This window comes from Cucurbitaria berberidis (genome assembly GCF_010015615.1).
Source record: "Cucurbitaria berberidis CBS 394.84 unplaced genomic scaffold K460scaffold_3, whole genome shotgun sequence".
In the NCBI taxonomy this organism is placed as follows: Eukaryota; Fungi; Ascomycota; class Dothideomycetes; order Pleosporales; family Cucurbitariaceae; genus Cucurbitaria; species Cucurbitaria berberidis.
Genome location: NW_024468937.1, coordinates 5,251,223 through 5,276,994, shown reverse-complemented (window position 1 = coordinate 5,276,994; position 25,772 = coordinate 5,251,223). Strand labels below are relative to the sequence as shown.

The following is a 25,772-nucleotide window of genomic DNA, read 5'->3' as shown; positions in this document are numbered from 1 at the left end:
CGGGCCTTGGAGTGCTTGACACCTACTCGATAAGGCAGCTCGTTTGCGCGTGTCAATTAGAGCGATAGACGCTGTGCGCCTCACTTAAGAGCTGCATCGCCATGGCAGAAGTACCGCTTCTCGTGCTTTCATCGCTCCTCTTGTACGACGCATTGTGGTGTTCAGGACAACCGAGCGGGGAACCTTGGGCAGGGTCATTAAGGCGCCATATCGCGACGCAACATAGCTCAGGCCTCTAATATCGACTGTTCTTTAATCTCTTGAGAGGCAAATTGCACCCGCAGACGCATCAGTTTCCTCACGATGCGTTCCTTTGCAATTCTCTCGGCGGCCCTTCCGCTGATCGCGGCCATTGATCCTCCACGCTTCCCGCATCAGCCTCTGGGCAACGGTACCAAGCGCCTCAGCTACAACATCACCACAGATGCCCCAGGCCCATTGACCCCTCAGACCAGGGCTTTCAGCTGGGTGGGCACCGGCGCAGATGGCGACTACATCTACACGGCCGCTTCGGGAGACTTCCTTTTCGAAAACGTAGCGACTGGCGAATCAAGAACCTTCCTCTCTGCCGACAAGGTCCCAGAGGACTACGAGGAGTTTTTCATCTCCCCTGATGCCAGCCACGTGCTGTGGGCTGTCAACTACACCAAGCAGTACCGTCATTCCTATTTTGCCGACTACTTGATCCAGGATGTCGCCACGGGAAAGACTACGCCATTGGACCCAGAATCCACTGGAAACATCCAGTATGCCGAATGGAGCCCTTCGTCGTCTTCACAGATCGCTTTTGTCAAGGGCAACGACCTCTACCTCTCGACCAACGGCACCATTACCCAGATTACCAAGAACGGTGGCCCTGATTATTTCAACGCAATCCCTGACTGGGTCTATGAGGAAGAGGTCTTCAGTGAACGCTACACGCTGTGGTTCTCCCCTGATGGAGAAAAGATTGCCTTTCTCAGTTTCAACGAGACCGGCGTCCGCACTTTCAGGATCCCGTACTACATCTCTGAAGATGCCAAAAACATCTCTACCTATCCTCGCGAGCTAGAGCTGCGCTACCCAAAGGTCGGCTCCAAGAACCCTACCGTCGTCTTCAATCTCCTCGATGTCAAGTCTGCGACCGTCACCAACGTCCCAATCGACGCCTTCCCCGAAGATGACCTTGTTGTCGGCGAAGTCACATGGCTCACCGACGCGCACAGCAAGGTCATCTACCGCGCATACAACCGTGTCCAAGACTTGGAGAAGCTGGTGGTAGTTGACGTCGAAGCTGGCTCCTCTTCCATCACCCGTGAGCGGAACGCCACTGACGGCTGGCTCGAGAACCTCTTGCAGATCAGTTACATTGGACCTGTTTCCGCATCCAACGCCTCTTACGGCAACTCGAGCACTGAGTACTACCTGGACATCTCGGACGAGAGCGGCTGGGCTCATTTGTACCTTTTCCCCGTTGACGGCGGCGACAAGATTGCACTCACCTCTGGCGAGTGGGAAGTCATTACTGTTTCAAAGATTGACGCCAAGCGCGGCTTAGTATACTACACCTCTACCGAGCACCATAGCGCTGAATCGCACATCTATTCAGTCAACTTCAAGACTGGTGAGAAAAAGGCGCTCGTTGACGACAGCGTTGCTGCGTTCTGGACCGGAACTTTCTCGTCTGGCGGCTCGTACTATGTGCTGCGCTACGCGGGCCCTGATGTGCCCTACCAGGAGCTATATTCCATCAATTCCACCACCCCGATCCGCACAATCGTCAACAACACAGCAGTCTACAAGAGGCTTCAAGAGTACGCTCTGCCCAATATTACTTACCTCGACTTGGAGCATCCCTCGGGTTATACTCTAGACGCCATGCTCCGTCTGCCTCCCAACTTTGACCCCAGCAAGAAGTACCCGCTACTCTTGATTCCCTACGGTGGACCCAACGCCAAAGAAGTGCACAAGGACTTCAACCCGCTCAACTGGAAGGCATACATTGCCTCTGACCCCGAGCTCGAGTACGTCACTTTGACCGTCGACGGCCGGGGTACTGGTCGCAAGGGACGCAAGTTCCGCTCCCTCGTCACCTCCAACCTCGGAGAGCTGGAAGCCGAAGACCAGATCTGGGCTGCCAAGGAACTCGCAAAAAACTCGTGGATCGACAGCGACCACATCGGAATCTGGGGCTGGTCATATGGCGGTTATCTGTCATCCAAGGTCGTCGAGGTTGGCGACCCAATCATCTCCTTCGCACTCATCACCGCTCCCGTCAGCGACTGGCGTTTCTACGACTCCATCTACACCGAGCGCTACATGAAGACGCCCGACATCAACCCTGACGGCTACAACCGCTCTCGCGTACACGACGCCACGGGCTTCAAGAAGATTGCCGGCGGCGTCGTCATCCAGCACGGTACCGGCGACGACAACGTGCACTTCCAGAACTCGGCTGCCTTGGTCGATCTGCTCTACGTCAACCGCGTCACCCCCGACAAGCTGCAGAATACCTTCTTCACAGATAGCAATCACAACATCAACTTCCATAACGGCGGCAAGTTCCTGTACCGGCAGCTGAGCAAGAAGCTGTTTGAGGAGAAGGCGCGCAAGGGCGATTTGACGGGTTCCCATCAGTGGAGTAAGAAGAGGGGCGTGCAGAAGCCGTGGACAGGCTAGGCTTGGACAAGCAAGTTTGTACTGAAATGAAATAAAATGAAGAATTATTCATGAACGATGGAGATGGGCGGTTATGCTGTTGCAAGTCGTGAATTTCAACTCTTTTCTCTACGTGACAACTCCCATGCCCCCGACTCCACACTAGCGTCATTGTACGCGGCTAACAGACAAAGAGCGACCAAGTCGCAAGCTGAGTGCAGCGTATGTTTTGTGTCCTGTTTTACGAGCAAGCAAGTTTCCGACTACGCTACCAGCCCAACACGAACGTCCTTTGCCTCCATAAAAGCTTGTCGTGATCTTTAGCAAATATATTTCATATGCATTGACTTCTGAACTGTTCTGTGTTCTCAGTCTCTATTTGGCGAAACTATCATCATGTCTCCGTTATTTCTCTTCCCCTACTATCATCACCTCTCCGCCCGCCTGAAGCCTTTCCGCTCATGAACGTATGTGCTAAGAGCATTTTTATATACCCCCAGGATACTGCCTTCTCTCTGACTCGATATTAGCTCTACTGGTTTTATTCCTCGCGTCTACTCAGTTGCTCAGTCGGACTCCATTTTGACTTGGGCTTCCTATACGTAGGTGGGTAATTGGGTGTCACCGTTGGGGCTGGTCGATTGCTCGCTCAACACAGCTTGAAAGGAGTGTGGAATTGCGCACGGATATAAATCTAGAACTATGAATGGTAGGCTGGAGTGCTGTTAATGACCTTGGAATCAGGTTGATGTAGCCCTCGTCTCGTCTACAGTATCTCATCGAGCAGTTCTACAAATCTAATCGCCATCTTCCGCCCGCCCTCTTCATTCGGCTCCACCCTCGCCGTATAATCGTTCGCGTCCTTCCCATCGAGCACCTCATGCAGCGCACAGGGCACAATCTCCGTCCCCTCCACCTTGATCTCCTTCGTCGCAACCTCATACATCGCCCGAATAGCTGTCTGCAACTGATTCGGATACGAATTGTAGCCCAGCGCTTTTAGTTGCACATCCGCCCAACTCTCCTGGCCAAGACCCCATTCGAGTGGAAAGTAGATCATGCAAACGATGACTGCACGAGGTTTCGTTTTAGCGGTAAGGCGAATGATGTAATCCCGGATTTTGGTACCGAACATGTGTTTGAAGTAGGATAGAGACCATGCTGAGCCGTTCTCGAGCGAAGTGCGTGGCGTAAGCCAGGCTAGTTGGAGCATGTGGCGTATTGTGTAGGCCAGCGGCTTCAGAGCGATGTCGTTGGCACCGACGCTCACGATGAGGACATCCTCGGCGCGAATATTGTCGCAGATAAACTCATCGTGGGGTAGGAGTTTGTCGTCTCGATCTCTTAGCATAGATGCTTCGACAGCGGTGTTGATGCATGTAGCGCGATCATCGAGTAGGTGGTTTATCCAAAATGCAACATCTGGCTTCGGCCGAGGGGTTTGAAACGTCTTCTTATAGATATCTGGTGTTTCGGCTGCGATATCTTTGCTGAAAGATTTCACCCAGTACTTGTTATCAAGGGAAGAGTCACCAGCAAGATATACGATGGGTTTGTCCGGCCGTTGTGCGAGCGTGATATTGCGAAATTTGGTGAGATCCTGGATTGGATGGCCTTGCCATTCAAAGTAGAACTTGGAACAGTTGACTTGGGGATTTGATTTTGAGCGAGTAGAAACGCCCATCGCGTGGAATGATAAGTCAGGAGGTCTTCCTTATCTTCAGGTAACGTAGAGGTTACTCTCGTGGTTTATAAACAAGAACAAGGTGCATTGGAGGCATTATGACACTATGTTGTTGCGCATCTGCGTATCACGCTAGACAAGGCAACCGCGTTCGAGATGCTCAGCTACGCACGGGTCGGGCCGAAGGGTCTTGATGACATCACAGTCTCATATATTGACTAACATTCATCCCAACTTTTCATGAACTATGTGTGAACCAAATCTCAAACTTCAAGTATCAGCAGCTTCACAACCACACATGTGTGCTACACAGTACAAACACCACCTTTCACTCTTTCACAGTGTGAAGATCTTGCGAAGGAGATGTCTCAGGACAACATTTCCGTCTTCCTCGTCGAATCTGTTACGAAATATCTTACCCGTCTCCGTAGTGTAAACTCGGAGTGCATCCAGATTACGAAAAGTCCGAACTTTCTCATCGGTATCTCCACGTCTTCGTCCCCACTCAATTAAATCAATAATATTGACATGTGTACTTCGTACAGCCTACGCTCCAGATCAGTAAGTGTTGATAGTTTAGTACGACATGTTCTTACTTTTTCGCATTGCTCGCATGTTTGCGGAAGCGGCTCAATACCAATGGCACGACAAAGGGCATGCCACGAAGTCAGATCGCTCTCTTCGCCATACCACATGCGCAGTTCTCCCTCTAATGCTTCCTGGTATCTGTTCCAGGCATCTTCTGATGCAGCCTGGCCACGTCGCCAGCCCTCATGGTTTCGCAGATAAGAGAAGGACGTAGATGGTGGCAGCGACGGATCATATTCAAACCCATGGAAGGAGCGGAAGAACTTGTCCAAAGGTGTTTCTGGAGCCTGTTGGTGGGTGGGCGAGTCGCGAATATGGTGTTCGAGGGCTGCCTCGCTACGGAATGTTCGGCTGCAGTTCTTACAATCGAAAGACGGAGCATGCGCCGCCGAATTCTTTGATTGTTGCTGTAACGGTTGGGAACGCACTTCTAGGGGGGGTTTTGGGGCTTGTTTGTGATCCAGGGAGTCTCGTGTGTGCTGCTTGAGGGCGCTCTTACTGCCAAAGATCCGGTTGCAAGTCTTACAATTGTAGGGCTGAGCAGGTGAGGTCGACTTCTGTAGGCACTGCTTTAAAGAGTGGGGAGACTCTTGTAGAGGGGTTTCTGGAGCCTGTTCATGGACTAGGGAGTCCCGCATGTGCTGCTCGAGGGCGCTCTTACTACCGAAGCTTCGGTTGCAGGTCTTACAGTTGTTAGGCTGAACATTTGCGGGCGACTTCTTTAGGTGTTGTTGTAAAGACTGCTCAGTATTGATCGATCGATCGCTATTATCGGGAGTTGAAGATGATGTATGGACTGGGGAGTCTCGTATGTGCTGCTGTAGGGCCATGTCGTTGCCAAAATGACGGTTGCATGTTGTACAGTTGAAGGTATGTGAGTCTCGTGTGTGCTGCTTCAGGGCCTCGTCGCTCCCAAAACCTCGATCGCAGAGTACGCAGCGGGAGCTTATAGTCTTCATAGTCTCAGAACTGTGTGTTTAGTATACAAAATATTCCGTCGACAATCCGATATTTTCTGGTTTATATAGGCTGAGCAGGTAGATTGCGGCATGGTAGCGTTTTCGTATAAAAACAACTTTTCAAATCGTCCAATGACCCAAGGACACGAGATCAGCTGTAATGCAGGCACGCAGGCAATGGGCAAGTGCCAAGGAGTTATGGAACGCTTCTTGTGCGGGGCATGAACAACATCAGTAGCACCAGAACTACGAAAAGCTACCTACGGTGCTGCCAGCTTTCGACAATGAACTCTGAACTATTAACTACAATAATTGCAATCCAGAACTTTACCGCGAGCCGTTAATGGACTCCCCCAGGCAACTGTTGAACTTCGAGATCAGGATCAGGTGACTCCCAGCCACCTGAATATATATATATAGATCTCGTACTCCTTGCATAGTTGACTCCTTCAACTTATTTACACCTTCAGATCCTGTCCTTCTATAGCAACCACAGACTTACGACAACCGGAATATGTCGCCCAATTTCCTCGGCCTACCCAGCGAACTCCGCAACAGAATATACGAGCTAGTTCTTGTGCGCCAAGATCGTATCGAACCCTTGCCCAAGTTCAAACCACCACAGAAATTCTCACCAGGTCTCTTTCGCACGAATAAGATTATCCACCAAGAGGCAACTTCATTATTCTACGCACAAAATTGCTTCGATTTCTGTTTGGGCACCGCCAAGGACGTAATTTCGTTCCTCGACCAAATCGGCCGCATGAACGCAGGCTATATCCACTCCATTTACATCGACTTCCCGCTTTTCGAATCTCTGGATGCTGATCATGTCGTCCTCAGAGCTCATAGCATCCGCATTCTGGAGAAGATACAAAGCGAATGTGGCAACCTACGCACGCTTTCGATGATGTGCACGGACAACGATTTCGGGGAGTGTGACATCACAAATTCATGCAATCCGGACTTCGTCGATAAGGCATTAAGGCTCGTGGATACTCGATGTAGAGCTATTTCGTCGTTACGAGAGATTAATGTCGTGATCTTCCGCTATTTTCCATACGAACATATAGATGAGGAGATGAAGAATCTCGGGTGGACGATCACTTTCGAAGTAGACGAATGGGAGGACGAGTATCCCTCTGACGGGTACAGTGAGATATCGGATTCGGATCACCTCTCTTTTAACAGCGAGGACGATTATGATATCGACAGTCTCTTTACACTAGCGATATGATCGGCAAGTCGCAGACGCGGAGGTTGCTTGGGGAGTGCGGGTGTCTACTCAGCTACACGTGTTAGAAGAGATAGCTTTTCTCAATAAAGTCGAGGAAATTGTATTCCACACGTACACTAAGACTATAGCTCCACTCTCATCCCTCCAACCCCTCCAATTGCTTCCTAGGTAATCACCTAGTGGTCGCCTTGCTGCAAAATTAAATCAGTAGAGAGTTAGCCCCAGGCCTGTTGTTCCACGTTCTATTGAAGCACAGGGAGGCGCTTGGGAGTTTGAAGCACCGAAAAAAGACTGGTGGTAAGCAAAATCACGTGTTAAGTAAATCATATTCATCAAGAGACTTTGATCATACTAGAGAGACAGGATAACCGCGCTAGCATATTATTTAGGGGTATATCTCCAGAAAATATAGACGCCGCGCTAGAAGCTAACAATTTGACCTCTTCGTGGAAAAGAATAGGAATGGGTATCATGCGACAAATAGTCGAAGTGTGCGCTTGCCATAGGAGCAAGTTCAAGTCAATTAGACACCAGCCATATTTGGAGCAGGCGCATTATCGTTGCGAGGAGTGCTGCGAATATGCAGGGCGGCAAGGACAGTAGTGGCGACAAACGTAAGCCTACAAGAAACATTAGTCCCGTACCTCGATAACATGGAAAATCTTGCTACTCACCAAAGGAAGGCGGAAAACACGATAGCCGCAACACCACAGCTGTAGAAGGTTCCCCTACGCCACCAAATATCACCCCATAGCGCAGCCACAGCGACAAAGGCCGCGAACCAGAATATCATGGTCAGGAACTCCACGGCGCCAATGGCAAACTTGTGTGCCGCACGGGGGAACCGTGTTGGCGACAAGACGAGGTATGCGACTGCAAGCAGAGTCCATACCGAGGTAAAGAGCATGAAATTGAGACTGTGGGGACTCCAAGTTCCCCATGGAGTGGTCAAAGAATTGACGACTATTCTATAATTAGTATCAAGGTTGAAAAAGTGTGCAAGGTAAACCACTTACGGTATGCAGCAAGCCCCAACACGATGATAGAGAGCAAAACCTGAACGCCACGAAGGCCGAGGACAATAGCGGGAGCAACCATTTTGCAAGAAGCGCTAGGTAGGTAGCAGGGCTGCAGGGGCTACGGGAGGATGCGCGAGGCGTATGCGGGTAGTTTATGGAGTTGTCACTTCGTTACCGAAAATGTCCGATGGAGAGGGAGTGGGCAGAGAGACAGGGAGCAAAATCCAGCTGCCCTTTGGTCTGCCCTCTATTATATATGCTCCAGGGCTGTGAAGGATAGGGCTGCCAACGACACAAGGGCGGCATACGTCATATTCGCAAATCAAGACGCATGCAGTGGCGCGTGATCTGTGCTGATTGGCTTGGTCTATGACGCTAACTGGGCCGGTCAAGCAGATCGCGAATGATGCGAATTAGAGCACCACCTCTCCGCTTTGTTCTTGCATTGTTATGCTTGGTGTTACCTGATATACACTGATATCTAGCCCTGCCCACCCTTGCCTCCGATCAAGGCGAACTGTATAGGCTGTTGGAGAGCTCACGGTTTGCGCTGGGGAGTTTGACCGACTTTCTTGGCTAGATGTTGTGGCGGTGCACTGACCGTTCCTCACTGCCTCAGCTGTGACGCGGCCGAGACAAGACGGCTAGAACGGCATTTGGAATCTTGAAACTTTGAACTTGTATAGCCTTATTGCATTCGCCCGTAGAACCCCTGTACAAAATCTCTCGTCTACCAACTCCGAACACCGGCAAGGAAAACTACCATGACTGCCTATTACCTAACACATACCTATGAAAGCGCGTAATGGAGGCCACCCATAATGAAAAGTCCGCCAGACCTGTATGATGAAGGAGCTCATCATTTCGGTGCGATGAAGAGTAGGACATGATGCCCCAGACGTAACATTTGCATGCAAAGGAGATGATGTAAGGCGTCGAGAATCAATTACTCGGGCAGAGAAAAAGCATGAACGCGCGGCGGCTGAGAAAACGACACAATTCATCATTGATGTTGGGCTTTGCACCGTTGCTGATTTGCCCAGGCTGTGAACTTGGATTTCCTCCACCCGCTCTTCCACGATAGTACCGTCTTCTCTCCGTTGAAGTTCCGCTCTTGCGATTCGGTGTGTGCTCCGAATCGCACGCTGCTGCTGAGATGGCACTTTGTCTGCGGGTTCTCGTTCCAATTCTTCTGCGGGATGGACGAGTAAGACCACTGCATGCAGTACGTGCTCGTGCGGCAGGCCTCCTCACATGCCTCTGGTGACTCCTCCCCGCTCTTTGCTCGGCTATTGTCGTGCTCGGGGCCCTCGAACAAGATATTCCAGCGCGAGTTTGATGATTCGGATGACAAGTTGTCCCAGTCGTTTCGCGTATCGTTGAGGTTTTCTGGTGTCATGAAGCGTGTCCATAAATCAGCAAAACGGATGGGACTGTACATTAGATGGTCCTTTGTGCGGTCGTTCTCGAGCTTCCAGAGGTTGCTCCCTATCTCTGGGGGTACATGGTGCATCATGAGCACTGGTACGCACCACAACGCAGGCGAAAAGGGGATAGTGCTAGGATCGAAACCCGAGATGCCCGGCCATGAGGCCTCTATATCGAGCTTAAGATCTGTCTGCAATACATTGAGAACCAGATCGAGTGCCGAGGTATGGTCCACAATCTTCGACTGCCAGCTCTTGATAGTGTCGTTGCGGGCCTTGAAGAGCTCTTTCATAACCTCGTGCGATAGTACGAAAGAAGTGCCCCCAGCGGCAAAGGCATTCGGCACGCTAGGTGTGGGCGGGTTGCCAAAGAAGTGCTTTGACTTGGAATCATACTGGCTGAGCCAGTCGAGCATATTCGCCCTGTTGATATACGTTTCATCATCCACGAAAGCATACCAGGACCGATCCGGCCTGTACTCCCACGCAGCAGCCATGGTCTGCAGGATCTTGTACTTGTACAACGTCGCTAATATCCTCTCTTCTTCAACCGGATCCTGCTTCCTGAGCTTGGCGATTGGTATGCTCCTTCTTGAATAATCCACCTGTGCCCTATATCTCCCCAACTCCGCCGTCTCCCGTATAAAATTCTGCGGGAAGCGCCAGAGCACATCAAATACCGGCCAGACGCCAATCTCCGTGTATAGGTCGCTGAATAAAAGCAGAGGATCTCGGTCCTCCTCGTTTGTGAACGCCAGCAAAGGCGAGACTTTCGCGTAGGCGTCGGCCGCCGTGGTCAGGACGGACACGACCAACTGGTCATGGCACACCGTATGTGGCCCGGCGGACGTCTGAGAATACGGTCGCTGGCTGGCGGGCAGCTCTTCGTCATCGTAGTATCGCGGCCATCCTTTAACCCAGCAGAATGCGTAGATAAGGGCTAGGACGAGGACGAAACGGAGCGGGCGAGGGAGGTAGTTTCGAGGGGCGAGCATCGTCGCTATCAGTTCGTACGTCTCATTGGTCTCTTGCGAATAAAAAACGAGTGTCTAAAGGTCAGTCCAGGAGTCAGTAAGCCCGATTGCCATAGTCGAACAGAAGCCATAGCGCGCCTGCGGTAGCAGTTCAGGGCCCGCCAGCGTCAGGGAGGCGAACAGTCTAAACCTAATCGGAAACATTCCTAGAGTGGGGCGGTTCGTCCGTGTTCGTAAGAAAACGCGTCATGCGTGTTGTCCGACGTTGACGACGTTGTAATGATCCGCACAATGCGTAGACACTCGACATCTAAGCCATGATATGTCTCATCTTAGGACGATCGTGACATGCGTTGGCTAAAACGCTCGTGGCTGTCCTTGGCGAAGCGCAACGGTCGGCTTACTCAACCGAGGTAGCACACGACGATCAAGCAGCGACGGCCTGCAGGACTGGCCCCAAGCCTGTTAGCAATTGATAACTAACTGTTCGATCGATGTCTTCGTAAGGACTCGTACGCTGATAGTAGCTTATGCATCTTTTGAGCGACAAAGATGGGACGACAACCATCGTAATATGAGCCACTACAGCAAGAGATCTAGCGGTCTCGTTCTGTGAGGCTTGAAGGCTCATTATTAATCACTACTTCATACACAGCTTTCGCCATGATCAGGTTATGAAAACGAAATTAGTGCGATATCGCTTCTACCTCGTAACCCTTGTAGTGGTCCTAGTAGGTCATAGATAGGTTCGTTGTCGGGTGTCTCTTTTTCTCCTTCAACGCTAGAAGAGTTGGTTACTCATTCTTATGTACTACTTTTTCTTTTGTCTATCCACAAACGGCATACATCACAGTGCGCAATTTTCAATGCCTATATATAACAATCAACATTACAGAGGCGGGTCAAAGATCACGGTGTGCCCGAGCGAGAGTTGCGCTACCTCTCCCGTCTTTTCCTCTTCCCTTACTCCCCCTGTATTGCGCGCCCTCGTTTCAGCATGGTTGCACCAGCATCCAAGGATTATATAATGGTTCCTCTCTGTTTACTTATCATATCAGCGACGAATATGTCCGATCTAAACCTAACGCTATTATCATCACTCGGTCCTCTTTGAATGTGGGTAGGAACTGTTCCTTTCCGACTGGAATATGAGTTCCAATTTCACGCCTCTAAACTCATTTTTAAATAAAGAAAAACAGGGCGATACCCCATCATGAAGTCTAGAAAGATTATATATGTCTATTCGAGCACGTACAATCCTAGCGAGTAGAGCTCTCGCGCGGCTTGGTGCAATGGGCTCGTGAGAGCTTCCGTAGCGACAAAATGTATGAGGCCACTTTAGCGTGGCACATACTAGATACTTCTCGTATCATATTCCGCCCCTTGATTACCACTGTCCAATCTTTACGAGCCTGTGTTGGACATCGGGAGTTATTCCTTTGAAGACATCAACTCCTACATTGGGTGTAAGTTCACAGCATCTAAGGGGATCAAAACGCACTAACCTGTCATTGAAGCGCCAACGACCATCACCATAATCCCCAAGCCTCATCTCCATGACTACGAAGGTACAAACCGCTTACCGCTCAACCCTTGTGATTCCGCCGGACCCAAAAGCTCTTCTCGTGGCGTCGTCTGACCAGGATCTATCTGACATCAAGAACCACAATCAGACCCGCCCGGTAATTATGCTATCTTGCCTAACAACAGACTTGATGCTTGATAACAGGGACAGCGTATGTAGCGCTGTTGCGGGTCATTACGGTTATGGGTTGCAGGAAATCCAAGCCTCCTTATGAGACCGATTTCATCAACCTTTGCCTAGATTTTCAATTGGATAATATTCCCCACGCCATGAACACCCCAAGCGCCTTTTAAATCCTGGTCTCTCTACTTTAAAAAAACTTTATTCATAACATTAGATTTCATTACCAGTCCCATGTGATCTTGGCAAAGCTTGCGTCTGAGAACCAATCATGGCCCACGCACGGTATAGCAAGCTCGAATTTCACTCCCAGAGGTTTTAAACCTTGGGCCAGCCTTCTTGTGCTCTCGCTTAGCACGGGAGGAGCATTGATAAATTACTTCTTTCGTGTTTGTTTTGTTTATTATATATAAACGTGACCCGATAATCGTGCGTCAACAGTCCTCAACAATAATCTTCCCCCAAAACATCACTACTTACTACGTCAACGTCCCGGCACTATTATTCCAGACATTAGCTCCGACTTAATCTATCTCTCAATAGACCTTTGGGTACGTTCAAGCTTTTGCTGCTTGCCCCCGCCACGTCGTTCCAATTGTATGGTCTACAGAGCTTTGTTGGCTGACTATTGTAGATTATCTTTCATGATGCAACGTGAAAGTATCCAGCCTATTGTAACAGTCGCTGTTAATGGCCCAGGTCAGATTTCCCCCTTCGCCAGTATCTGGCAACACTGACCTTTTCGCCAGACCCTATTCAAGTTCCAACACCCCAAAATGGCGAAAACTTAGAGAACGCTATTTTCCATTACATCGATGTGGAACCCCGGGTTCCGGAGGAGTTATGGCTCGATAAGCATAGCCAGGAAGATCAAGACCGAATAGATCGCGAGGGCTATGCGTTCGTCGCTTCGAACCCACATTTATATGGCCCTCAGTTCCATATCCCCGGATATAACTTAGAGTATATAAACGGCTATATTATAACAGGTGAGCTACATCTCTGCGGGCTGCTGTCGAATCCTAGGCTAATGGATCATGACAGGTCGAACTATGACCTGCGTTGAACGGATTACCGCGCAGGCTATCGTTGACGACACTGTCAGTCGCGATTTGGTTCTACACAGCAACGCCCTCTACTTCCTGGACCCCGAGCGCGTCGACAAGTTTCCCGTGATGCGTGGATTCAACCAGCGCTTCTGCGGATTCTATGTCATGAAGCTACAACGTGCGCTGGAAGCGGCGCGGAACCAGACCTAGGCCAAGCTATTAGACTTGAGTAGCGACAATGCGACATCAATAGTCAACCGTGGGAAGATCACCGGATGGAGAAGACATATCCCGCTTTCGAAACCTGCCACGCGCCTAAAACCTAAAACCGCTCACAAAAATCAGGAGGCAGAGACTGCGGAGGGTCAAGAAGCGGCTGTTATCGGCGTACTAGAAGTGTGAGGGTATCATCGGAAGTTTGTTACCACTGGGGACAGAATGGGCAGCTTTGATAGCTATACCTAGGAGGTTCTATGGTTGAGGTATATACGTAGGACTCTAGAGCCTCTTACACGCTTAATTTCGGGGTACTATTCCTTTAGATATAACTGCAGTGGTCTTCGTTAGCATCATCCTGTCTTCATCACCAGTTTAAATGTATATGATATCTTATCTTCCCAGAATCATCTGTCTGCCTACACGGAGTTGCCACTAAACATTCTTAAGTGCTTTATATACAGAAATCCAGTGAATGCTGGCGAGGACTTATTGCTGTGCACCGCACTTTCCTCTCGTTGCGCGTAGGTGTGAACGGAATAGGCAGCCATTCCTCTTTCGGAAATCTAGCTTTTCTCTCACCATGAACGCGAGAAACGACTTGCCTTCTACATCAACATTGCTATCACTCGTAATCTCTCAGCCAGCGCACACAGAAGTAGGTGGTGATACGAGACAACAGTATACGGGGCACGTACTCACCTGTCATTAGATGGCCGCACCTTGCCACTGTGGCCCGATCGAGGCTTCGATGCGATTCAATCCTCACGACACAGCCTCTTCGCCTGATGAAGCTGCCTTCGGCACCGATTCCGACTATGAGCTATTCACCGGTGCCTCGCTGCCGCAGCGACCGAGCCCACAGCGACCTCCACCCCATCTCAACGAGCTCAATTCTCTCACCCTCGTACGAAGGAAACAAAAGAATGTTATACGGCACTATGGAAAAGATGCGAAGGGTTTTGTGCCGACAGAGTTCACCTGGGCAGAAGGTCCTAGCAATTTTCCCGGTACGGCAGAGTACTACAAGAGCAACACTTTTCGAAAGAAGAAGGATGCAGGCAATGTCCACGTCCCGGGAGCTCCTTTTGGGGCTGTTCACAATGTAATCAATAGCGACAATGAGGACTTTGGCGCGAAGAATGCAAAGTCAGAGAAGCGGAAGTCGCTCATTATGGTGTTCAGCAAGGCCACCGTGCGTCGAGTGAGTGAAAAGCGCAAGGCTCACAGGAGACTGCAGAGATATAATCGTAGGATGTGAGTTGTGTCTATTATGAAGTTGATATGTGTTGCTGATCGATTTTAGGCGTTCCTGGCGCATGGCTAACGGTAGGGAGGCGCTCTTTGATTGGGACTAGTCACGCCGCAACAGTGGACGACACACTCTGATGTTTTGTAGAGCACGATTCGAGGTCTGCCGGAGGAATGAATACACGGGGCCCTACTATCGTCTTCCAGTTCTTTCTACTCGGTATACAATCGAGCAAGAAATACGTGCAGTTTATTGAAATTCTATTAGCCCTTCATGCAATTGGTGCATTGGTGCATTGGTGCTGAGTGGCTGTGATTTGAGCTCGCCTAATATGAGGAGTAACAAAAGCAATGTGAGAATTGCATTTTCTGCTTCAAAACAAAAGCTTGGCCACAATGCGACCGCTTTTTTGCGCTTAATTCGCATTCACTCTGCTGTCTAGATAGCGGCATCACATAGTCCAACCCAGATCACGTCACGTTCACCATCGCTAATCATGCGCTAAATCGCTCTTTTGAGCAAACACGACCTCTGTGGAACGCCCTTCATCGACCGCCCACTATAATAATAATCTCTTACGTACGACTTCGCTTTTCGTCTCTCAACGCAGCCCTCGCTGCTAGCTCGGACAACTTAGCACCGCTGCATCCCATTCAAATGGCACCTGTTATATCAATACCGCCAAGGAGCCCAATAGAACGGATACGCAACCTCAAACTCAGCGAATTCTACTGTGAGAGACCTACCGATGAGGTCGCAGGAGACTCCCATCAAGGCCAAACCGACTCTGCGGAGTCCGAAAAGACAGCTTGGCAGCTCCGCAAATCAAGAGATCGCTTCGCAATGAAGATTCCAATCGGTGGTAACGATATTTGTTTCTTAGTCGATCGCGCGGCAGTTCTCGACATCTACGCACAAGCAATCGCAACTGTCGGCCCTAAGAACCACAAACAGATAAACTTTGAAGCGACGCTTAAAATAAAGACAATTCTTGGGATTCGGCAAGCAGAACCACATGATGTTGTCTTCGCCTCTGGAGGCATGTTCTTGACGCCCTTGGAACCGCAATACGCTGAGCCGAGAATCGAATTCGGCGATGATGAGGGGGGGGTATAGGGCGGCATGGCGATTGAAGTCGTGGAGGAAAGAAGGATGGCCAAGTGTGTATCCGAAGGCGGCCATTGAGAAAGAACTGCGGGTTGAGAAGCTACCGTCAAAGGGAGGGAAGGGGGATATCGAGCTGTTGCAGAGAATGACGAAGTGGGATGCCCAAGATTGGGGGGACGAGGTTGATGCAGAACCCCGTAGATTGGATTAAGAGGAACATAATGGCGGAGAAGTAGTATATAGAGAGTTTGGGAACCTCGTGACCCAATGACTAGAGCTAACAACTGGCCTGGAATCTTGATATGAACTCGTTGTAGAAGCGTTTCCATATATTATATTGCGTCTGGTTTGGTATCGGGAAAGCGGACGTCATGTGCTGAATTGGTTGAAGCATGACCTGCATCATCTCACCTGAAGCCGTAGCCAGGTTATGATAAAATAGCCTAAAAACTCATCGATACCTCTTATCAATTAGTTGTTTTGAGATTTTCGGGGGGACCCTATCTCTGTCATGCCTGATGTAGCACTAGGCCGTTGCGAGCCGAAGAGTGAAAGTCAACAGCGCGCTCGGTCTGCCTCCTTAGGGCCTCTTTGACGAGGGCCTGCCGAATCACCTTCCATACACTTGAAAAATATTCTCCGTGCCCTATCAATGCAGACCTCTCAACCTTCCTCTTCTCAACTGCCTCCAATATACCTCAGCACTTAAACCACTTAAGAACTATAGTTGGTCATAGTACGCTCAAATATTTCCGATTATCATTTCATCAATTCGCTAAGTGAATACTGCAGCCACGATGTCGAATGACAACGGTCTAGTATTCAGCACTCTCACGGCGGTGGAGCCTGTTCCGATACACGATGTAGACCACTTTCGTGACGAAATGCTGCGTGCCAGCAATATCTTCGGAAGTCAAAACCTGAAAAATCCAGCAAACAGCACCCTAAGACGTGCCTTCCGCAGTGCTTTCACAAAGCTGAACCGCGTTACGTTTCCCAACCCCGGCTATAATCTAACCCCGCAAGCTGCTGGCATAGGGCGTGCTAATTTCATCAACGAGATGCGCCCGCTGCTTGACCAGAACAATCGGTTAGCCGATGGAAATCGATATCGGTTCCCTGATATGTCAGGTTTTATTGAATTCGGGGACGATGGGCACCCAACGGTCGATGTGCCACTTCTGCCATACCCGTCACAAACCACTGTAAGTTCGATCGATCCTTTTGCGAGTCGTCATTCCTTTGCAGTCTACAATCCGAAAGATGAGAGTCAACATGACCCTAACGTGCAACAGCTATCAAACACCCCTTTCCGGCCACCCTTCCAGGCTTCTGCTGGGCCAGTAATGCCGCCTCAACCAGTTAGTTCTTCGACTATAATCCCTCCAACACGCGCAACTCGTGTTAGGATCGGAAGACAGTCCCCATCAAGCTCTGCTCCGATCCGTACCCGCGTGCTTCGTTCTTCAGGATCCATGGGCCCACCACCTCCTCGCCGTACTCCTGATACTGCCATACCCGCTGGTTTGCAGAGAGTGGGGGTATTCGTATTGATGAACACCAACATCGCTAAGCTGTCACGTAACGAGTGTCTGAACATGATGAGGAACTTTCTTAGCCGTTTCCAAAACGACGACCCTGTGGACCGCACGAATCCTAGGTACCAGGAGGTGGTGCATGAGTGGAATCGTTGTATCCAAGATACTCATATGAGTACGAGTGACAAGGATGCTCGTAGCAATTTCACTCATATACGGATAATCTACAACCAACACTACGCGGAGCTTTATGGCTGTTCGATAGCTGCTAGTGCCTCTCTAAGCACTGCCGTTGTAAGTGATCACCAGGCCTCTAAGCTCTATACCAACTAACTGTCCTAGACCCATACAGTTAGCATGCATGGTACCAACGACCCGTTGACAGAGCCGCACCCCAGCGAACATAACAAACGTGTAAAATAGGAGCGAGACTCCAGCAGTATTCAGTAGGGCTGCGTTTCTATCAGATAAATATCATGGGATGCCTTTTTATCTCGAACCTTTGATCAGGTGCGGCGTTTTCGTAGAAAGTACTGCCTTTGGGGATCTGTTTCGCTATATTAGCCCACTTTGTTTAGATTTTCCGTCGGAGAAATAAGCTTTTTTATACGAATTTATTAGATTCTGTTAAAGCTGGCTACATACTACGGTTGTATAGTTAGTGAAGAAGAGTTGTGTCACAAGCGCGTTGTTTGCTGATTCCTGTGACCAAGTCGCACACGCCTCGAGACACTAAGTTTAGGAAGGTTCGCGTTTCACTTCCCTTAAAAAGACTGCAGTGCTCAGTCTTAAGATTTTGCTTTTCTATGTTAGATGTCTTCTACCTAGTCTCCTTCGTGCCTCTTCAACTGCGCCGCGAAATCCTCTAGTATGATCCCATGGCACACTTGGACAGTCTCTCTTCCAACAATGCATCGGTCACACTTCATCGCAGGCAGTTTAAGATCTAGAAAGGCATGTTTATAAATAGCTTCCTCATTATCAAGTCAATCGTTCAGCACTAACGGTGCTACAGAGATTCGATAACAATATACAAACGAAGCAGTTGCTATAAGGGCCAGACAGGCACGTTGACCTTTTTAAAAATTTAAAGGCAAAGACATATACGCTCCAGTCTTTTCTTTTTCCATATTCCCACCATGAAATACTCGATTTCTCCGTAAATAGTATATTTCACAATCAGCGGTCCTATATTGCTTTCCACGTACATTTCTACAGCGCCAGGGCAACCAAACCATCGTTCACCCACCTCCCGGTTCGAATCTCGGTCGCACCCATCACTGGTGTGCGGCACCCTGCCAACAATTCACTCGTGCCTCCCAAGCCTCTCTTAAACCCCATCGCAGCTCTTATGCCCCCTTCATCTTTCCTGTCGCCCTCTACTCAACTGAGCTTCACTAACTCAACCCTTCGTTCTCAAGATGTCCTCATTAACCTACGATACCCTGCGAACAAGCCTCGTACGCTCCGATGCCAATTACGCGGTCAATACTCGTGATGATCTATCCCAGTCGGAACTAACTACGATAATTCGAGTCCGCGAATTGATCCATATCGGCGTCAAGATGTGCGATGAGAGATTCGGCAGGCCCGAAGAAATACAGACCTTGATCTATCAACGTACTCGGGACATCGAGAGCGAGACGTCTCTATTCATCCCAAACGGATTCGAGATTGATGAGGAGGAGAAGTCTCCAGATATCACCTTCGTGGAGCGGTTGGCTAACGGGCAGGTTGAATCGTCCGAGGATTCGAGGATTTTCGACGGCGTTGACGTAGGACGAATTCATGTATCAACAAACTGGTCTCCGGATACACCATCAGAACATACTTCAGGTGTTACCACAGGCGGTTGGGGTGGCGAGTGTCACCAATCCGCACGAAATTCACGCCCACTACCCCTAAACTACACGGTAGATTCAGATGAAGAAAGGGAAAAGAACTGGAAGACCGACTCAGAGACTTCGACCAATCACTTGGAGAATAACGAAGATCGTGAAACTGAGGAGTTCAACATCAATGCCTCGTCTCGGCCGGGTCCTGAGGAGCCCCTGACCTTTTATTCCGTTCGGCTCGAGTTGCAGGATGCTCTGGCGCATTATGAGGAGGCTTGCATCGACGAAGCCTCCTCCCTCGACTACTACGAGGCCCAGCAAGCGTTCAAGGATGGTATCGAACTATCAAAGTCACCACCCAAGGGACTAACGCCTGAACAACTATGGGACGATGTTGAGGAGAAAGTCCTGATGAGCACATATATGGGACAGCGACGGCAGTACGTTAATAACGACGATGATGGGTCGCTCTTTCCTGGCGGGTCCGTTAAGCCGTTCAAATATGGTAAAATGAATAACTTCGGTCCCCTGCCGGATTTCCATTTTGGAGAGTTGAGAATTGGTAACGTTGCGCGTGCGGATGGCAAAGACGAAGAGCATGTTGTGGTTCCTGAGACACCGACAAACTCTTCTACGAGACTCAAGCGTAAGCGAGATCCCATTTGTGACTCGCCCAATGAAAATTCGCTGACAAGTACAGGAAGCAAGCGATTGCGATCGAACAGCCACGCGACACTAACAGTGGATATCGAAGCAGTGCCCGAATCTCATGCGCCGCAGTGTCAGCAAGCTATAGTCACGCCTCTAGACAAGGTGCTTAGGGGTACGGAGCAGGCATCGCTGCCAGTAAACAGCGAACCGCAACCTTTCGCACCATCAATCTCTGAATTTTCACCTATCAAGCACGCGGGGGTACCAATCTCTGCTGCACCGGGGTCCATGCAGGCTTTCTACCGCACCACCGTACAAAGTACGCTAAAGGAACTTCTCAACAAGACTTCATCAGACGAGGTCAAAGATTTGCTCAATGCGTACTGGGAGCACATTGAGAGGGAGATTCCTGTGGCAAAACGGCAGCAATAGTCGGAGACGTCAAGACAGTTCCTGCGGCCTGATTCGCTGAGAACCTTAGATGGGAACTCGAGTCAGCGGGGCGTGAGTTGAAATCGTTGGCATTGAATTGGCTTGGCGAAAGACGTATTCGAATGTCGTGGTAATGGCTTGATGACCGGGGGGACAGGCCGGGTCCTTTAGTGATGTTCTTACTGTCATAGTTAGGATTTAGCATTGCAATTTTCACGTTCTGTGGTTGTTTAATCTGCGCATAATACAGTGTATTTGAGCGTGATTAATTCCAGTCACATCAGTTGCTGAAAATGAAGATGATGCGCTGTTGGTACAACATCTGAGTTTGCATTTCTCAATTATAGGTAAGAAAGTTGTGATCTTTGTCATCCGTTAGATGGTTTAAGTGTTCAGGCGGCGCGCTCAATCGTGTTTGTCTCGTCCTTTCCATGCTCGGTGATACCTTCATGATGAGTCTCGTTGACCTGCTTCTCGACAGCCTTGACAGCCTCATCAGCGAGCGCCTTGTCTTCGAACACTGTATGAACATTAGCGCTGGTATCCGTCTTATAGAAGTCACATAATACTTACAGAAAGCCAACTCCTCAAGTGTGCGATTGTAGGTCTCAGGGTACATGAAGTACACAAACGAGAACTCGAAGGTGATCCACCCACAGTAGATGGCAAGATATTTCCATTCAATGGCGTCAAGAGCGATGGGATTGACATAAATAGAGAAGAAGGCCGCCAACTTCCCAAAGACTTGCTCGATACCGATGCCCATGGTTCGCTGGGCGTATGGGAACAGCTCGACGAGGTAGGTGTAAGTGAGCGAGTTGTTTCCGATATTGTATGCAGGCGAGTACGCGAAGTAGAAAATCAGGGCAGCTATTTGGGCCGGATTGTTCTTTTGGCCGTTGGCTTTAGCGAGTTGGAGTCTTTGGAAGCAAATTGTCATAGCCATGAATATCATTGTCATAGATGCTGCGGAAAGCATAAACATCCGTCGACGTCGGAATCGGGTAACCGTAATGGCGATGATTACTGCATTGATCAAGCTCCAGCATTGATTTGCAATATTAATTCGGGTTTTCGCGTAGGTGCTAGTGTATCCCATGAGAGAGAACAGCAAGCTCTGGTAATATGACAAGAGAGTGTTTCCGCTCATCTGAGTGAAGAGACCGAGAAAAGCGGAGATGAGCACTCGTCGCCGCATACCAGGAGTTCGGAGCATGTCAAACCAGGATTGCTTCGAGTGTTCCATCTCAAGTTTGATCGTAGATCGAATCTGAGCCATCTCGGCTTGTACGAGTACGGAGTTGGCGTCTCCTTCAGCATGGTATTTGACTAAGACTGCGAAAGCTTCATCGTCGCGATCTTTGCTGACTAGCCAACGAGGGCTCTCGGGCAGCAAGCTAAGAGAAAGTCAGCATATCTCTTCAAAATTACAATGAACATGCATACTAGACTGTGCAAATCTGCAAGATGGACGGACAGATTTGCAGCAAGGATGGTACACGCCAGCTCCAGTTTCCCACAATCCCTGTTGTGCGAATTGAGATGGCTGCGGCAAGAATAGATCCCACGAAGTAAGAGGCGTTGAAAAGCGAGGTCAGGAAAGGGCGTTCTTTCGGATAGCCCAGCTCTCCAATCAAAGCAGAGCCAGAGATAATACAGAAAAGGATGCCGACACCGAGTATCATACGTGCAATGATATACATTCCGACTGAAAGTCCTGTTAGTACGACAGGTACGCCATTAGGCACAAGGCATTGGAAACGTACTGTGCTGTGCGAAACCTTGCAAGATAGCGCCAACGACCATGATTGCAGAGCCGAGCATGATGGAGAATCTCCTGCCATACTTCTGGTTTAACCACGGAGCAATCGGGACTGCGAGGATTGAACCGAGCTGGTAGCAAGACGACATGAAACCAATAACAGATGGTTCAATGCTGAGCTTTTTGTTCTTGTCTCTGTAACCTTTCCCGAAAACTAGTTTTGTTAGCCTGCGCTAAAAGTAGGTGGCATGCTTGGCATTATACATTTGTTGAAAGGTTCGGAGAACTGGAGCGTGCCGATGAGCTGTGAGTCAAACCCAGAGGTGATCTCGACGCCCATGCAGCAGCAGAAGAGGTAGAGGTACATTAATCGCAGGTTGCGTTTCTTATACCACGGTACCTTATCGTCCGCCACCATGCGCGTGATGATAGGATCGGATGTACCATCCTGAGCTTTGAGGAGACCCATGCTGGCGATTTGCGAAGCGTGTGAGGTTGCTCGAACGCGAAAGCGCCTGCAACTAAGCCTAACCTTATACCACAACGTCGAGGCAGGTCATCCCATGCCCCGGCTTTTGCCCCAGGTGCTCCGATCTCTGGATAGGCTAGTCGGAGACCGTGGCCGCAATACCGAATCATTACCTTATATTGCGCCTGGATCTGGGCGCCTCTGCCGCAAGCGCTTGGCATCCGGTTAAATTGACCTTTCATCCTCCAATTAGTAGGTTAGCATCCAGCCGATGATCAGCAAAATGTCCCGGCGAAACGCTAGCCTTTCCGAAAGGATATCTCCTACCGTCCTCTTCTTCCTCTTAGCCCTAGTATCAACCCTGTTCACCGCTCGTTGCAGCACAAAGTAACAGACCATGTTACAATTCGGGCGTTACCCGTCTTTCGTGTTCGGTCAACAGGTAGCCTATCGTAACACGAGGAACCGGCTAAGAAGACCAATCAATCAACGATGTGAGTGGTCAAGTTTCTGCGGTCCTGGATTTGTTAAATCGGGTAGGTGGAAATCAGGATGGCTGCACAGCACTCGGGCCATGTACGACAGGCCTTAGATCCATTGAAAGCTCGCTTCGAACAAGGCTCCAAGCTCCCTGTCGACAGCTGTGCCGCAACTGCATCGTCAGCTCCCAAATACTCTCATGATTTGGCAGTTTCAAGGCTTTACTCAAAACGATGTTGCAATAAACAAATTGCGAATGCTCGGACCAGAAGCAGCTCCCAAGCGAATTATAGAGCGCAAGACCAAGTCGTGTCAGGATGAGCTATCCGCAGATGCAGGGCAATTATCCAGCCTTCCAGAATGGCTGCACCATCTAAATCCAACATGCTTCTAGAAACATGCATCACAGCCATGATCTCCTAAGCCTGACATAAGCACGGTAAGTTTGGCCATAAGCAGCCCTCTTCAACGTGGATAAAGAACATACCTGGGTCTCTAATGGTGTAAAAACTGTAGGAGTCCAAAATCATTATAGAAGGTTTAAATCATCTGATGTCTGTGCGGCGGAGCCGTGGTCGCTGGGTTTAGGTATGATGTAGTGCGGCTTTGCATTCTAAAATGCATTTGGTGATGGCCCTCATAGTGCTAAGAATCATTTTTTGGTCTTTCAAACAAAATCCACCAGACCACAATTTAATTCGAGGTCTTAACGATAAAGGGGTAACGAGGCGAGGTGGTGTTGGAACGCGCAGATGACTAAGTGCAAGCTAAGTGGCGAACGTGTCCTCGCGTCCTGCGTCCCGCGTCCTAGCTTACGCGTGTGAGTGCGGTTTTGCGTTTTCCAACCTCGTCTCTTCACACGTCACTTACAAACCCCAGACACTAAACCTAAGCACGCGTACGTTAACACATGGCATGTCTCTGACGCGTCCACAAGCTTTAAGTACGAACGTCACAGCTTTAGAACTTTTTCTCCGGCCTGTTACGCCTATATTCAGTGATTCATGATCTGAGAGCAGGCTACGATTGAGACTTGCTCTTCTTGTTCGCTGGCGCAAGGCCGACTCCAGCCATGTCACTCAACGTCATCAGGGAATACATTGCCGATGACGCAGAACGACTCCTCGACTCTTTACCATTACACAGTTCGATGTCATGGATCCCCTTTTCTGCAGCAGAGCCTCCTATCGCCCTAGTCCTCGGTACTGTTGACGGGTACTACATTCTCGCCTTCCTTGTCAGACTGCGCGGTAGACCAAGTAGCTTGGCTTTCTGTCAAAGGCGGATCAAAAACTCGGGCGATCAACAAAGGCTTCAGCAAGACCAAGTCATGCAGTATTCGCTTAATGCGCCGTTCAAGTACAATACCGATGTCTCCAGAACTGGGGAAATAAGATTTAGCCTTGTCATTTTGTGGTACTTTCTGGCAAAAGAACTAATTGACAGTGCATTCAACGGCAATGATACAGAAAAAATTGAATGCTTTCACGATGCACTAAAGAGGATCGACTTGGGACAGCGTACAGAAAAAGGGAGTCAGCGAGAGGACCAATCTACACATGAGCGCCAAACACCACCGATGATTGAGGACAGTCCGGAACCTGAAAGACCCAAAACTCCATACAGTTTTCGCTCGCGAGAGCGTGGTCGCAACAGATCAAACGCAGACGCTCGGGAAACGACAAACGAGAAGCTAAGTGCGGAGCTCGAGACATTGCCACCAGCTGATGCGAGCGAAGAGGAGAATTCGGACTTGAGGAAGCTGATTGAACATCTAAGACATTATAGCGCGCTATATCTCTTGGACAACCTCACCGAACCGGAAAGAATCCCGTTCGAGAACCAGGACCGATTCCCGGAAGCCCAACCAAAGAAACTTTCCCTCGGAAAACATGCGAAAACTCATGATGCAATATATGCATACATGCGACCGAGAAAAGGCCCCAGAGCCTATCACGAGATCAATTTCTTTGTCGAGGGAAAACGATATCATGGTAATAGCACCAATATCAACCCAGAGACGTTATCAAGCAACGCCTTGTTCACCCTTTTAACAAAACCTATCCAGTGGGCACATCCATCGAGCAAAGTGATACTGCGCGATTGACACTGATCGTTAAATGGTACTTCATCGTAGCTGGAATAGCAAAGGATGTAGTGCTCAGAGAAACAAAAGCTTATCCGGAGCGATTCAAGGCTGCCCTTGAGTTCATCGCTGAGCGTATGGGATCTGCCGCCGCCACAGCACCCATTGATACATCCCCATGCCTAGAACCCGATGACATAGAACCCGATGGCACAGAACCTGCACCAATCTCAACAACGCCTCCCCCCGCATCCCTACCAACGACACGTCCTAATACGCCCTTGCAACTATCAGATGCGCAAACGCCGTCCCAAGGTACGAAGCGGACTGCTGAAGACGCCGAGTTTGAGTGCCTTGAACAAATATTCTCACAGAATACAGACTTGACAAACCAGATCAACGAATTCGATCAGAAACTCGATATACATGATGTGAAGCGAGCAAACTTTATGGAAAAGTGGGAGAAAGAACTTGATGACATGCTGGCAATGAGGGATCAGCTTGACGCTGAGAGGCGTGATCTGAGGCGGAGTTTCAAGAGGCGGAGTAAAGCTTTTGCGGAGAATTATGAGGATGATTAGTGGAGTGCATTGAAATCGAACAAACGCGTCAAAGAATCCTGGGACATGCTACTGATAGTTTTGTCATGGGCAAATAATGTTTAG

General features: G+C 49.5%; 13 protein-coding genes across 13 annotated transcripts; 8 read left to right on the top strand and 5 right to left on the bottom strand.

Annotated features, from left to right (window-relative positions):
- Positions 1–228: 228 nt before the first annotated feature.
- Positions 229–2,911, top strand: K460DRAFT_367237 (dipeptidyl-peptidase-like protein IV). The gene has a single exon (XM_040933537.1). The coding sequence runs from the start codon at positions 304–306 to the stop codon at positions 2,656–2,658; it is 2,355 nt and encodes a 784-aa protein (XP_040789019.1). The 5' UTR covers positions 229–303; the 3' UTR covers positions 2,659–2,911.
- A 492-nt stretch (positions 2,912–3,403) lies between these two features.
- K460DRAFT_431497 (uncharacterized protein) lies at positions 3,404–4,463 on the bottom strand (the record flags this gene model as incomplete). The annotated part of the gene is made up of 1 exon (XM_040938345.1): positions 3,404–4,463. Exon 1 carries the CDS (start codon positions 4,319–4,321, stop codon positions 3,404–3,406), a length of 918 nt encoding a protein of 305 aa, XP_040789018.1. The 5' UTR covers positions 4,322–4,463.
- A 194-nt stretch (positions 4,464–4,657) lies between these two features.
- K460DRAFT_406657 (uncharacterized protein) lies at positions 4,658–5,739 on the bottom strand (the record flags this gene model as incomplete). The annotated part of the gene is made up of 2 exons (XM_040936982.1): positions 4,658–4,867; positions 4,918–5,739. The coding sequence occupies 2 exons, from the start codon at positions 5,737–5,739 to the stop codon at positions 4,658–4,660; spliced, it is 1,032 nt and encodes a 343-aa protein (XP_040789017.1).
- A 301-nt stretch (positions 5,740–6,040) lies between these two features.
- Positions 6,041–7,157, top strand: K460DRAFT_367235 (uncharacterized protein). The gene has a single exon (XM_040933536.1). The coding sequence runs from the start codon at positions 6,383–6,385 to the stop codon at positions 7,103–7,105; it is 723 nt and encodes a 240-aa protein (XP_040789016.1). The 5' UTR covers positions 6,041–6,382; the 3' UTR covers positions 7,106–7,157.
- Positions 7,158–7,236: 79 nt separating this feature from the next.
- Positions 7,237–8,394, bottom strand: K460DRAFT_367233 (uncharacterized protein). The gene is made up of 3 exons (XM_040933535.1): positions 8,122–8,394; positions 7,780–8,068; positions 7,237–7,725 (listed from the first exon to the last, which is right to left on the bottom strand). The coding sequence occupies exons 1-3, from the start codon at positions 8,201–8,203 to the stop codon at positions 7,629–7,631; spliced, it is 468 nt and encodes a 155-aa protein (XP_040789015.1). The 5' UTR covers positions 8,204–8,394; the 3' UTR covers positions 7,237–7,628.
- Positions 8,395–9,127: 733 nt separating this feature from the next.
- Positions 9,128–10,546, bottom strand: K460DRAFT_286713 (glycosyltransferase family 31 protein; the record flags this gene model as incomplete). Its single annotated transcript, XM_040928916.1, has 1 exon — positions 9,128–10,546. One exon carries the CDS (start codon positions 10,544–10,546, stop codon positions 9,128–9,130), a length of 1,419 nt encoding a protein of 472 aa, XP_040789014.1.
- A 1,955-nt stretch (positions 10,547–12,501) lies between these two features.
- K460DRAFT_356126 (uncharacterized protein) lies at positions 12,502–13,681 on the top strand (the record flags this gene model as incomplete). The annotated part of the gene is made up of 6 exons (XM_040931937.1): positions 12,502–12,515; positions 12,774–12,827; positions 12,865–12,929; positions 12,980–13,219; positions 13,275–13,457; positions 13,533–13,681. 6 exons carry the CDS (start codon positions 12,502–12,504, stop codon positions 13,679–13,681), a joined length of 705 nt encoding a protein of 234 aa, XP_040789013.1.
- Positions 13,682–14,078: 397 nt separating this feature from the next.
- K460DRAFT_356125 (uncharacterized protein) lies at positions 14,079–15,052 on the top strand (the record flags this gene model as incomplete). The annotated part of the gene is made up of 4 exons (XM_040931936.1): positions 14,079–14,153; positions 14,208–14,752; positions 14,802–14,824; positions 14,895–15,052. 4 exons carry the CDS (start codon positions 14,079–14,081, stop codon positions 15,050–15,052), a joined length of 801 nt encoding a protein of 266 aa, XP_040789012.1.
- Positions 15,053–15,404: 352 nt separating this feature from the next.
- Positions 15,405–15,863, top strand: K460DRAFT_406651 (uncharacterized protein; the record flags this gene model as incomplete). The annotated part of the gene is made up of 1 exon (XM_040936981.1): positions 15,405–15,863. The coding sequence occupies one exon, from the start codon at positions 15,405–15,407 to the stop codon at positions 15,861–15,863; it is 459 nt and encodes a 152-aa protein (XP_040789011.1).
- A 788-nt stretch (positions 15,864–16,651) lies between these two features.
- Positions 16,652–17,815, top strand: K460DRAFT_406650 (uncharacterized protein; the record flags this gene model as incomplete). Its single annotated transcript, XM_040936980.1, has 2 exons — positions 16,652–17,686; positions 17,735–17,815. The coding sequence occupies 2 exons, from the start codon at positions 16,652–16,654 to the stop codon at positions 17,813–17,815; spliced, it is 1,116 nt and encodes a 371-aa protein (XP_040789010.1).
- A 998-nt stretch (positions 17,816–18,813) lies between these two features.
- K460DRAFT_356122 (uncharacterized protein) lies at positions 18,814–20,310 on the top strand (the record flags this gene model as incomplete). Its single annotated transcript, XM_040931935.1, has 1 exon — positions 18,814–20,310. The coding sequence occupies one exon, from the start codon at positions 18,814–18,816 to the stop codon at positions 20,308–20,310; it is 1,497 nt and encodes a 498-aa protein (XP_040789009.1).
- A 302-nt stretch (positions 20,311–20,612) lies between these two features.
- K460DRAFT_339692 (major myo-inositol transporter iolT) lies at positions 20,613–22,584 on the bottom strand. The gene is made up of 5 exons (XM_040931091.1): positions 22,337–22,584; positions 22,077–22,286; positions 21,757–22,018; positions 20,884–21,707; positions 20,613–20,830 (listed from the first exon to the last, which is right to left on the bottom strand). The coding sequence occupies exons 1-5, from the start codon at positions 22,539–22,541 to the stop codon at positions 20,703–20,705; spliced, it is 1,629 nt and encodes a 542-aa protein (XP_040789008.1). The 5' UTR covers positions 22,542–22,584; the 3' UTR covers positions 20,613–20,702.
- Positions 22,585–24,093: 1,509 nt separating this feature from the next.
- Positions 24,094–25,688, top strand: K460DRAFT_417524 (uncharacterized protein; the record flags this gene model as incomplete). The annotated part of the gene is made up of 2 exons (XM_040937886.1): positions 24,094–25,015; positions 25,090–25,688. 2 exons carry the CDS (start codon positions 24,094–24,096, stop codon positions 25,686–25,688), a joined length of 1,521 nt encoding a protein of 506 aa, XP_040789007.1.
- Between the last annotated feature and the right edge of the window lie 84 nt (positions 25,689–25,772).